This window comes from Hibiscus syriacus, unplaced genomic scaffold (genome assembly GCF_006381635.1).
Source record: "Hibiscus syriacus cultivar Baekdansim isolate YM2019G1 unplaced genomic scaffold, ASM638163v2 tig00111238_pilon, whole genome shotgun sequence".
Taxonomy (NCBI): domain Eukaryota; kingdom Viridiplantae; phylum Streptophyta; class Magnoliopsida; order Malvales; family Malvaceae; genus Hibiscus; species Hibiscus syriacus.
In genome coordinates, this window is record NW_024063030.1 from 1652712 (window position 1) to 1665041 (window position 12330).

General features: G+C 35.3%; 2 protein-coding genes across 3 annotated transcripts; one reads left to right on the forward strand and one right to left on the reverse strand.

Moving 5' to 3' along the window:
* Positions 1–2957: 2957 nt before the first annotated feature.
* On the reverse strand, positions 2958–4601 carry LOC120157019 (protein ALP1-like). Its single transcript, XM_039168281.1, has one exon. It carries the CDS (start codon positions 4547–4549, stop codon positions 3089–3091), a length of 1461 nt encoding a protein of 486 aa, XP_039024212.1. The 5' UTR covers positions 4550–4601; the 3' UTR covers positions 2958–3088.
* A 3877-nt stretch (positions 4602–8478) lies between these two features.
* Positions 8479–11546, forward strand: LOC120157018 (U-box domain-containing protein 52-like). Of its 2 annotated transcripts, none has more exons than XM_039168279.1 (9): positions 8479–8638; positions 8780–8853; positions 8972–9093; positions 9185–9397; positions 9483–9783; positions 9878–9979; positions 10054–10482; positions 10582–11337; positions 11438–11546. In XM_039168279.1, exons 1-9 carry the CDS (start codon positions 8479–8481, stop codon positions 11468–11470), a joined length of 2190 nt encoding a protein of 729 aa, XP_039024210.1. In that variant the 3' UTR covers positions 11471–11546. The 2 variants fall into 2 exon arrangements, with proteins under 2 accessions (XP_039024210.1, XP_039024211.1); XM_039168280.1 differs by having other exon boundaries at positions 8485–8642.
* Positions 11547–12330: the final 784 nt, after the last annotated feature.

The window sequence follows — 12330 nt, forward strand, 5'->3', positions numbered from 1 at the left end:
TTTGATTAATAAAAAAACTTGTTCGTTTATGCAACTAATCTAAATCAAACAAGGCTTAAAATTCATATAATTTATTTCCAATCTGAAGCAAGTAAAATTAATGCGACGTTTAAAACAAATGGCTCGCATCTTGAGAACAGATATTCAATCAACTAGGCAAAGTTCTCTTGTAAGGCAAAGTGGATGGTGAAATAGTCTTACTGTAAAAGAAAATTTTCTAATCATCACGAAGTAGATAGAAGAGACATGTTCGACGAAATCAAAGATTGTTTTCAAAATAGCGAATCAAGTTTTTCACGAAATAGAAACACTCGGTTGTGCATACAACCCATGGTTACAAATTCTCAAGTCCGGCTGCAAGTTCCATTAAAATACACTTGGTCCAATCAACCCATAGTTCGTTGAGGAGCCCCTACGGCAGGCGACAGTGGTATTAGCGCTAAATTTACGGAGTTGGGTATTTTCGGGTGAGACACGTTCGGTGGGAAATTTTGATAGTCATTGGCCTCCGACGATGGTGGTCGGCGGTAGTCAGAATAACGGTCGGCATGGTGGCCGGAATCTGACTTTATTCAGGTTGAGGGGGAAAACAGAGAGAAAAGAAAGAAGGAAATAAGGAGAAAAAGAAATAAAAATAATTTTTTATTTAGACAAAAAACGACGCCGTTTTGATTTAAATTTGATTTTCTGTAGGAATCTAAAACTACGTCGTTTTAATATTAATTGTCATGTCATAACGCCGTTAATTATTAACGGCAGAGTGACCAAAATATGATCAATACGAAAGTTGTGAGAATTAAATTGAAAATTTTTAAACTTGAACAACCAATATAGGAATAAGAAGATAGTTGAATGATGAATGATGTAGTTTACCCTTGTTATTTAATAAATTTGAATTTATTATTATGTGGTTTTAATTATTTATTTAAATATTAATGTATTATTATGTAGATCAAGATAGAATTATTTTTAAAATGATAATTTTTACTCGGACATAATAAATTACTATTATATTTTATTTATTTTTACTAATATATTTGTTTTACATCACTATAATTACCAACAAGGTTTACATAAAATTTTACATAGACGAGAACAAATAACCTTGTATTTGTATTGGTTAGCAGTGTAATGTTAAATGAGTGGAGAAAAACATAAATAATGCAATGAGCGGAACACACACTGCTAAATCTAATGCTCGGAAATCTAGGATTCTAAGGAAAGATTACATGTATCTATCTATGCACGCAACATTGCCTTCATACGTAAGGAATTTTCACGGTGAAGTCTAGCTGTGAAACCAGCACCACACTGCCATAAACTCGTATTCATATGTGGGGTGAGTTGTACCATAATTAGACCAAATGGTCCAGTACAAAAAATCCAGATCACCTGGGTCTAGCAGTACTACCCCCTCGTCTATCAACGTGTCCAGCTACTATTGGACACTGACAGGCACGTGACGATATCCCATTAATGGGTATGTTAAAAGGAAAAAAAAATCAAAAAATGCACATTTCATTTCTAAGTGTGGGTGACATGAGAAATATTTCAGCTTCCATGTTTGACAGCATTTAGGACAGGCAGTTTAGCAGCAGCTATCAAAAAGACAGCTGTTGGATCGAGCAAGTTTTAAGGAAAAAAACAGTCTGTGGTTGCCTTTGTGTATTACTTTCTGCAGATTTGAGGTAAAGAAAATTGCTTAGACTACACTTTAATCCACGTTGAAGCTTTTAATGAATTAAAGTGTCAACATACAATTACAGAGCAATATCTTGAAATCTAATGCTGGTTTTAGTTATCAAGTTTATGTCCTATAAATTCGTCGCTACTCACTAAAAAAATATTAATGACACGAATTAAGCAATCTCAATGATTAATGTTTTGTTGTTATTTCTTGAAGTATCGGGTTCGACTACTACTTATGCAGGAATATAAGCACTCAATGTTAAATTATTGAGAGTTTTAACAGATATTATATTATAATCACCCGAATTAATCAAAAGAACAAAAGAAAAAGAAAAATGATTAATGATATAATCCCTTAACGTAGGGATTAAGCCCGTCCACTTAAAACAACATATCTAAAGGACTACAATCAAGCAATCAGGACTTCAACAAAACTTAAAACACATTTAGACGATTTGATCTAAGCCCAAAGGGTTGGGCTATTCATAACTTTTTGTGACTGAACAAAACAGAGCCCGCTTACATTTCTTTCACAATCAGACCTCCTCTTGCTATCACCCAACCCACCAATGGCAAATAGCTTGATAAGCAAAGGGGTACCCTTTTCAGTCATTTGTTTTTCTTATAAAAATTGACTTTTGGATCAGTGTCTGCAAAATTTCAATCTTTATGATGTTTTGAATCTAGCTCCTTTTTCAGTGGAGTTGATTATATGATTATCATTTAACCTGGACTGGACTCATTAAGGTGTCAACTGTGAGACCATTTGATTTAGCTCTATTTTATGGCAATAAAACCGACTTCCCGGCCCTGAGAATCCAGTATGCACGTTTTCCTTTCCATCTCCGATCTGATCTCGATGATCAAAATGCACGGTAACCTCATCCAAGACCTTGGATGCATCACGGTAAGGGCATGTTTCAGTCATTTTCATGGTTGTTACAAATTCAGACCGACTGAATTTGGCAACTGAAGGCAACCCCTTTTGCATTACTTAATACAATTTCATTATAAACGTGGGGTTGACTGCTACCTAAAGCCAATATCTCACGTTTTCCGGCATCATGCAACACGAGAGTCGCAGCCTAAGTGTGAAAAGCTTCTTTCTTGCCACTGCTTTGTTTGTTACAGAATGTTTTGACAAAGACATGTTTGTATTCATATTTGTGTTCCACAATGGAAGAAGTTTAGATCCTAGGAATACGCATATCTTAATGTAAATGTTGACCTAAAACTATAACTGAAAACTAAATATTTCACTTGTAGGAGGGGAAGATATAGTAATCATTTTACTCATCCCCTTCAAACAAATTTACAATCAATCACCACAACAGTGTTATCGGTTATGCTACATTGTAAAAAATGTATCTTTAATTTTTCAAAGAAGAAAGAGAAGTGTTTACAGAAAAGCAGTCCCAGCGAGACCATGATGTAAAAGATTATGAGCAATAGCATCTCTAGCTTTCATGGAACTCACCGATTTCAAAGCAACTTCAGGGACCATTTCATCATCAACAAGCTCGAATTTCAAGCCCGGGTCAATCCCTTCATCCCTGATTTCGCATATATTATGTAAAACGCAACAAGCTCCTAGAACAACAGGCAAATCCTGCAACTTAACCTCTGTCCTTTTCTGCAAACAACACCACCGCCCCTTCAATCTCCCAAACGCTTCCTTTGCCACCTTCTGAATCTCCCCAATCTTTTCATTGAAAGCGTGTTGCGTCCAAGTCAAATGTTGTTGCGTGTAAGGAACCATAACCCAATCCATTAATGGATACCCTGAACCCCCAACGATCCAAACTCCTTTCAGTAATCCCCCGTTTGCTCTTTGATACAGAGCTGATTTTTCAAGCACTTGGTCGTCGTTCATCGAACCTGGCCACCCTATACAAACATCTGTGAAAACTCCCCTAGGATCAACGACGCCTTGTACGGTGATCGAGTACGAGGTTTTCTGGTTCCGCTCCGTGTGTCTCTTGTTGAAATACGCCGCCACGCTTATCTTCGGTGCTATAATCGGGATGTGCGTCGTGTACATTGATCCGACGACGTTTGGTATCCCTGAAATGCCCTCGAACTCTTCTTTTATTTCCCGCAACGAATCCTCGTCCGGCCAGTGTAAATACTTCGGCATCAAAACGCTGCGTATCGCAGAACAGACTTCGAGGACCAACTTGTGACACGTCGAGATGCCCAAACCGAACCGTTTCGAAACGAGCCGTAACGGTTCGCCCGTTGCTAACCGCCAAATGCAAACCGCCACTCTCTGCTTAACGGGGATGGCGGTCCGTAAAGTCGTGTCTTCTTTGGCGATAACGGAGTTCAGCTCTTCGCAGATGAGCTCGAACGTTGACTTGCTCATCCTAAACGCCTTCTTGAACTCTTCTTCCGGGTAATCGGGTCGGTTACACTCGTCCCACCAAGCCTTGGATCTGTCTTTCACCCATAATCGCCTTTGCTGACCAGACCCGGATTGTTTGTTTTGTTGATTGGGTGATTGGTTTTCCGTTTGGCTAACGGCAGCGGCGGCAACGACGGAAGCTGCCATGGCCCGGGATTTCTTCCGCTTCATACGGTCGGTCTCGTCGATTTCGGAGTAGTAATCTTGGATATTGGCATAAAATTCGAGCATGGTCCGAGTTTTTCTCTTGTGATTCGACTCCAAAATCGATTTCTCTTCGTTGGATGCCTCATTTTGCTCTTCGTGGTCTCGCTTTTCTTGCTCTTCAAGCAACAGTAACGAAGTGATGATACCATTCAAATCTTTCTTCTTGGGTTTGTGGTCGGCGGAACAGCTATCTTCATCGTCGGAAAATGTATCCTTCCGGCGCCGCTTGTAATTGTCACCGTTATTCATTTCAAAGCAAAAGGTTGAGATAAAAACAAAATAATAATAAAAAATCGTTCTTTTGGGATAGCGGAGCCGAGTGTTTTATATATGAAAAGAAAACGAAATTAAGAGCAGAATGAAGAAATAAATTAATAAAAAAAGGATGATTTTTAATTTATGATTTCCCTTTTTCTCGTGGGGTTTGGAGAGAGGTGTGAAAAGATTGGAGTAAGTGTGAACGCAAAGAGATTCAATCATCCATTTTCAAATTGCGTGTAACGTGAGTTTTTTTTAATAATTTAATATTAAAAGTAAAGTCAAATACGACACAAGTGGTTAATACAATAATGGTATAGAAAACAAATAATCAAAAGACATACTTCAGCTGTTAAAAAGAGAAGGCTTTAATATTTATCTATCAAATTTATTTTTAATAATTATAATAATGTTAAGTTTACATGTCTCGTCTGGATTCACTTCATGATTCTATTTAAGATCCATTAATGGATGGAATACCAATAATTTTAAAGATATTTGTCAGAAAAATTACAAATAAATTTTAATAGATGCTTATAAATATTTATAATTTCCATTTTAATTTCACAATTTTAAACTGAAAAATAGTAAGTCAAACCTTTGACATTTTCAGTTAATGAAGGTCGTAGGCCGTAGGTGTGGGGGCGGTGCAAATGAATTACGTGGATTTTCCCATTTTCTTTTCTTTTTTGTTTGTCCGGTATGGTAATTTCAGCGGCTAAATGACTCCAATATCGTCATAAAAATAAGTAAATATTAAAAATAATATTAGCTATTAATTATTTATTTGAAATTGAAAATATACATAAATAAAAATAATATATTTGAAAAAATATACAAATTATGTTCAAAAGGAAGAAAATATAAGATACATATCGAAGATAAGTATTAATGTGATTATAAGTCATGCAATAACATATACGTATAAATTTTATCTCCATTCATTTAATAAGAAAATGCTTATAAAGTTAATGTTTAATACAAATATACTATTAATTAAATATTAATTTTTAAATATGTATTCGTTAAATAATTAAAAACAACATTTTATGCAATTAAAAGCAACATTTATACATGTGTATTGCTTATAATATTAAAACAACATTTATGTATATGTGTATTATTGCTTGTTTTATATTTGTGCAGTTGTGCTCATATGTTTTTTATATGTATGTGCATGTTTTTTAAAATAAAATTTGTATAATTTTTACTTGAACATATCTTTCTCTTTATTTTAATATTTTATAATTAAAATTTTATTTAAAATGTAAAAGTTGTATTTATCAAACATATCTTTTTATATCGTTTAATAAAATATTTGTCATTTATTAACCGGATGTGACATATAAGGTAAAAATATATCAGTTAACTATGCCTTTTAAAAGCATAATTAACTAAACGAATTTTTATCGTATCTAACATTTAAATTATTATCTTATTTTGATTGAAAATAAAAGTTATTTTAATATTCCATTTTTTATGATGATATTTGGATAATTTAAACTCCAATTTTCAACTTGAGTTAGACTTAGTTATGTAGATGCTTATAGAAAAAAAAAGGAAATTATGAATAAAAATAATAATTTATGGAACAACAACAACAATAAAATTATATTCCCATATGCAATGAGGTAAGGGGAGGTAGGGTAGTAGCTTCCCCCAACGTTAGGATAGAGAGCAGCTTCCGTGGAAGATATCTGACAGTAAGAAAATTAAAAATAAAGATAAATGCAAAATGCATGTATAAATAAATAAATACATAGTTGAACAGTTTTCATATGCAGTCTTATATGCGCGTCTGTAATGGAAGTAATCCCTACAAATAAATTCATGCGTAAAAATCTCTGCATATAGACAGAAACGTAAGACCGGATAAATTTAAAAAGAGGAAACCTGAAGATAAGGTTACGCAGAAGTCAATGATAACAAGCTACGAAATGAATAAAGTCAAATGGGTTAAAACCTAAACTAAGACAACACTACTCTGCTATCTAGTTCTAAATCTTTTTAAATTCTATGACAAAAACGTATATAAAATAGAAATCATATAAATTATTACAAAATATTAAAAGAAAGACATAAATATTACGCCTTATGTCTGTGACCCGTGCTACCCGTACTACTCTCATTTTGAAATGTAAGGCCCACAAATCGGTGGCTTGAGTCATGGCATTGGCAATACCATGTATATGCTCTGTTAACTAATGATTGGCTTGCTTGATGATTAACTGACATTGACATTCATAGTAATATAATTAAATATTTATAATAAATCGATAATAATAGACGTGTCAACACAATATGGATTTCAAAAGCTCTAAAATGAAGCCTATGGGAGCTTAATTGCTTGATTACCGCTGTGCTGAATGCTACTTCATTTAGTCAACAACAGGGCTCAAGTGGGTACCCAGAGGAAGCATTTTCAACATTTTCTGCTGCTTTTTGTTTCTGCCAAAATTTGAAAATAAGAGAAAGGTAAAGCATGACCATGCGTTTTGATTAGTAACATTAGTTGTTGAACGAGTCTTTTACCAGGCTGTACCTTTTGCAGCTGGATGATCCATGGAACTGCTTGAATTTTCCAAATCTTCCTGGGTTTGGCCGAAACCCATTTCTCACTGCATTCTTTCCGGGTGTGTGTTTTTCCTTTTAATAGTTTAAAATGAATATAAGATAATATGTGTTTTATTAAATAATTAGAAAATTCCATAAATTTTACTCGATTGATACCGATACTTGCGTTTGATATATTCGGGACATGGCTTCTCAGCACAGAACGGATCGAGTAAGAGTTCTGGGCCAATTCGTGTTCCATTTGCTTTTGTTTGGGTTGCATCCTTCTCCTTCTTCAAAAGAGGGTCAACCACTACTGCATCATGATTCAAAGAAACTATTGACTAACTTCATACATTCCGACTTAATTAGGCCTCAGACCACGAAAAGGGTGGTCCGGGGGGCGGGGCGGGATCTCCGGAAGATTCTTTTACCGAAATAGCCTTCCAGGAAGAGTTGCACCAACTTTCAAACGACTTTAGGGCTCTTCCCCCCCATAACTCGTAGTTATAGGATAATCATTTGACATGAATTTAATAGATTTTGATACGATTTAAAAATTTTATTCTTTAAAATAAAAATTGGATTTTGATAGATTTTCGATTTAAAATATAAGAAAATATTCAATTTAATTCGAATATAAATATAATTGATCTTTATATGTTTAGAGTCTTTATTTTACTAAATAAAAATGAGAATTATATATATATGCGGATTTAACTTAAAATTGAATTGAGTTTCGAGTCAAATGAAACTTTTTAAACTCGGATTAGATTGAATGACATATAAAAATTATTAAATTTATGTACGAAGTTAGAATCAAATGTTGAGAGGATAAAAAAATTTATATTAAAAGAATAAAAATATATTAATAATTTAAATTTAAAAATTAAGAGAGATAATAACCTCGTTTGAATAATATTTAAACTAAAAATGACCTAAAATATTATTACACTAAAATTTTTAAAAGGGGCAACTCCTCCTCCTAATCATTACGTAGCTTCTTTCCTGATCAAACTTAAATCCAATTAAAATATTAAAATCCAACTCGATTCGTAAGATAACAATAATATTTTTATTTTATTATTATTATTAAATTCGTTTGGTTTTACAATACAGTTTTCGAAGGAACGGGCCAGGTTGAATTGTCTAAAACAAGGCAATGGCGGAAATAGATTCTCACAAGTTTCATTACCCGACGAAATATTGCATTACATTACACCCCGAAACACCAGGGGGGAAATCACCCTCGCACATTTCCATTTTATTTCGTAAAAGAAAAGGTTAAATAACAGGAGGTGGAGGACGCTTTGGCCTGGTGGTTGTGACGGTGGTGGCAACTTAAGTTATTGATTCGTTTCCCCTAAATGGCTCCTAATTTCTCTTCTGACGACAACGTACCGGGCCACACCACGGCGGTGGCCATCGACAAAGATAAAAACAGCCCCCTTGCTGTACGTTGGGCTATCGATCATCCTGTCATCACCAATCCATTCATCATCTTGATCCATGTTAAACATAAAAACCGTCGGTATTCTCTCTCTTATCTCATATTATTCTCAACAGTAGATTATTATTTGATAAGGTGGTTTAAAAGAGTTATCGTATGTACCCGATTAATGTTTAGAGAACACGTTGTTTTTTCTGATTTCTTAAATCAACACGCAGAGGGTGAAAACGAATCTGATTATGACATAAACCAGCTTTTCATTCCTTTTCGCGGCTACTGCGCACGCAAAGGGGTAAGCGGTTATCTTGGAGAACACCTAATCTTAAATCATACAATTGAAAAACCGATCGAACTTATTCAAAATTTAAACCATTGTAATTGACTAATATATAAATCACTGTCAATTTCAGATTCAGTTGAAGGAGGTTATCCTGGAAGATGTTGATGTCTGCAGAGCCCTTCTGGAATATGTCAGCAAAAACTTGATTAACAACCTGGTTATTGGTGCAACAACAAGGAATAGTTTATCAAGGTTAAGTAGCACAATCTTCCTTCTTGATTCAAGAACAAATTGAGTAAATTGATATCTCTCTCTGTCATCTTCTAACAATAAAAGTTTTCAGTTACTTAAACTATAGGAAATCCAAGAATGACATACCCGCAAACATTATCAAAAGTGCACCGGAATTTTGTTCCGTGTATGTGATTTCCAAAGGTAAGGTATTGACCATGCGAACCGCACAGCGGCCTGTTTCGAACACTGCTACCCCACCAAAGGCGCTGTTTGGATTGCCACAGCATTTTCCTTCGGATCAACTTGATGAAGATGGAATCAGGTGCCGGGGGGGGGATCGGTTTACATTATTACTGTTGATTGAATTGGTGATTGCCTTTGTTATTGACATTGGATCTTTTAAACAGACGACAATTTGGTAAGGCAGAGTCGAGAAATGGAGGAGCAGATAGAGTATCAGTATCGATGGGTAGTCCCCCAAAATTACCTATGCGTGACCGTGACAGAAAAAAAGGCTCGCCTGCAAATATGTCACTTGACCTTGATGCAGCTATGCGAGCGGGACAGCCTTCATCTAGCCAAGATACTTTATCAATCGATACGGATTTTTCAAACTTATTTTCCCATGGATCTGTAGATATGACTGACCAAAATTTAGATTTTTCTATGGTTTCCGCTACCCCTACGGGACAGGTTCCTCGAGGCACAGTAAGAAGAACTCACATGCAGATGGATTTTTTTAACAGCACAGCTTTTTCTATTTAATAGCAGAACTGCTAACGTTCATGGTCATGAATTGCAGCGAGACATGGAAGCTGAAATGAGAAGGTTGAAGCTTGAACTTAAGCAAACCATGGATTTGTACAGCACAGCTTGCAAAGAAGCTCTTACAGCCAAAAGAAAGGTAATCTAAAACCAATATAACCGATATATTATAAGAACATCAATTTGAGAACATAATTGAATTTGTTAGTCCAGGCTGATGAACTTCATCAGTGGAAAATGGAGGAGGCTCGCAAGTTTGAGGAAGCGAGGCAAGCTGGAGAGGCAGCTCTTGCCATGGCAGAGAAGGAGAAGGCTAAATGCAAATCTGCCATGGAAGCAGCCAAGGCATCGCGGAGATTGGCGGAGATAGAAGCACATAGAAGAAGACAAGCAGAGCTTAAAGCCAAGAAGGAGTCTGACGAGAAGACTCGGGCTTTGAACGTTTTGGCAAAAAATGATGTCCGGTACCGAAAATATAGCATCGAAGAAATTGAAGAAGCTACTGAAAATTTTGCAGCATCAAATAAGATTGGAGAAGGAGGTTATGGGCCTGTTTTTAAAGGCAAACTTGATCACACTCCCGTTGCCATAAAAGTTTTAAGACCTGATGCTGCTCAAGGAAAGAAACAGTTCCAGCAAGAGGTAAGTGTCATGTTAGAATTTTGCATTTGTTAAAGACCAAAGATGTTGTTGGCATGGTTGTCTTAAGCTAATATTCTGTTATGCAACAAACCTATACAGGTTGAGGTTCTTTGCTGCATGAGACATCCAAACATGGTCCTTCTCCTTGGTGCCTGTCCCGAATATGGATGCTTGGTATATGAATACATGTTGAATGGCAGCTTAGAGGATAGGCTATTTCGAAGGGGAAATACTCCTCCACTTTCATGGAGGAAACGATTTAATATAGCTGCTGAAATCGCGACTGCCCTTCTATTCCTTCACCAAGCAAAGCCAGAACCACTTGTGCATAGGGATCTTAAGCCGGCTAACATTCTCCTAGACCGTAATTATGTGAGCAAGATCGCTGATGTCGGCCTAGCACGGCTAGTTCCACCTTCTGTAGCTGACAGTGTGACACAATATTACATGACTTCAGCTGCAGGGACATTCTGTTACATAGATCCTGAATATCAACAAACGGGCATGCTAACAACTAAATCAGACATATATTCACTTGGAATAATGCTTCTCCAGATTATTACGGCCAAGCCTCCAATGGGTATTGCTCACCATGTTGCAAAGGCCATTGAAAAAGGAACTTTAGCCGATGTACTTGATCCAGCCGTGCCGAATTGGCCACTTGAAGAGGCTTTATCATTTGCTCAATTATCACTCAAGTGTGTAGAGCTGAGGAAGAAGGACAGACCGGATCTTGGCACTGTTATAGTGCCGGAACTTAATCGATTAAGAGATTTGGGAATGAGGTCCAAACCTCGCGATCGTAGTAATAGTCGCGGTCCCCTTTCGAGGTCAAGGATACCTTCAGAAGATCAGGTTTGAGAATGATCTATTATAGTTATTAATTAGATACGTTACAAAAACATTATTCTTGAAACCTGGTTTTCTTACATTAGATTTGTTGTTTATTGGCTAGGAATCATCGAGTATGACTTCAAGTTCCGAATGAAGTTCAAGACTAGATTGATGGATTGAAGGAAATAAAACAAGATGGAGAGGGAAAGATGTCGGATTATACAATATAACATAGGGAATCTGTACATGTACAGTGTCTTTTTAGTGCTTGCAAAATGCAACCCTTATTTTTTATCCAGAAAACAAAAAGAGAAACAAGCCTTATTACATGTTTGTGATTGCAGAACAATTAGCAGTCCTTTTTTTTTCTAATTATTTTTAAGAACTGAAAATTTACTTCCTGTATTATTGTTAGATGTATAACATATTCCTCAAAGGGCAGTCCTCCACCGCCTCGTTTTGTGTACTTCTTGAAACAACTTCAGCAAGGCCGAAAACCCTAATTCCCCCTTCTGAAATTCCTTCCTTTTTAAGTTATGAATTGTTGTTTGGAGTGTGTTAAGTTACGATACGAGATCATGCCTGAATTCACTAACGCTTGATCGTCACCTAAATTATTTTGTTGTCCTAATGATATTTTTTATATAATTTTTAAAAAATATATTTTACCGAATTACCTTAGTGGTTAAAGAAATGATTAGAGATCTTAAGTTCGAGCATCAGAGACCACAAATGTGTTTGAGCTTTCATTGTTAAATGGTTAAGAATATTTAGAACAAATATTACTTGTAATCACCTTAGATTAATAAGAATATATATTTTTTAAATTAGTATTTAGATATTATATACTCCCTTTGTTATACTAAAGGTATCCCTTATTAACTTTTTAAAAAGTTAAATTTTTTAAACTTTAACCATGATTATTTTAAATATTTTAAATAATTAAATTTTATAAAATATATATTTAAAAACTATTCAATTTAATATTTTTAAAATATATTTTTTTCATATTTT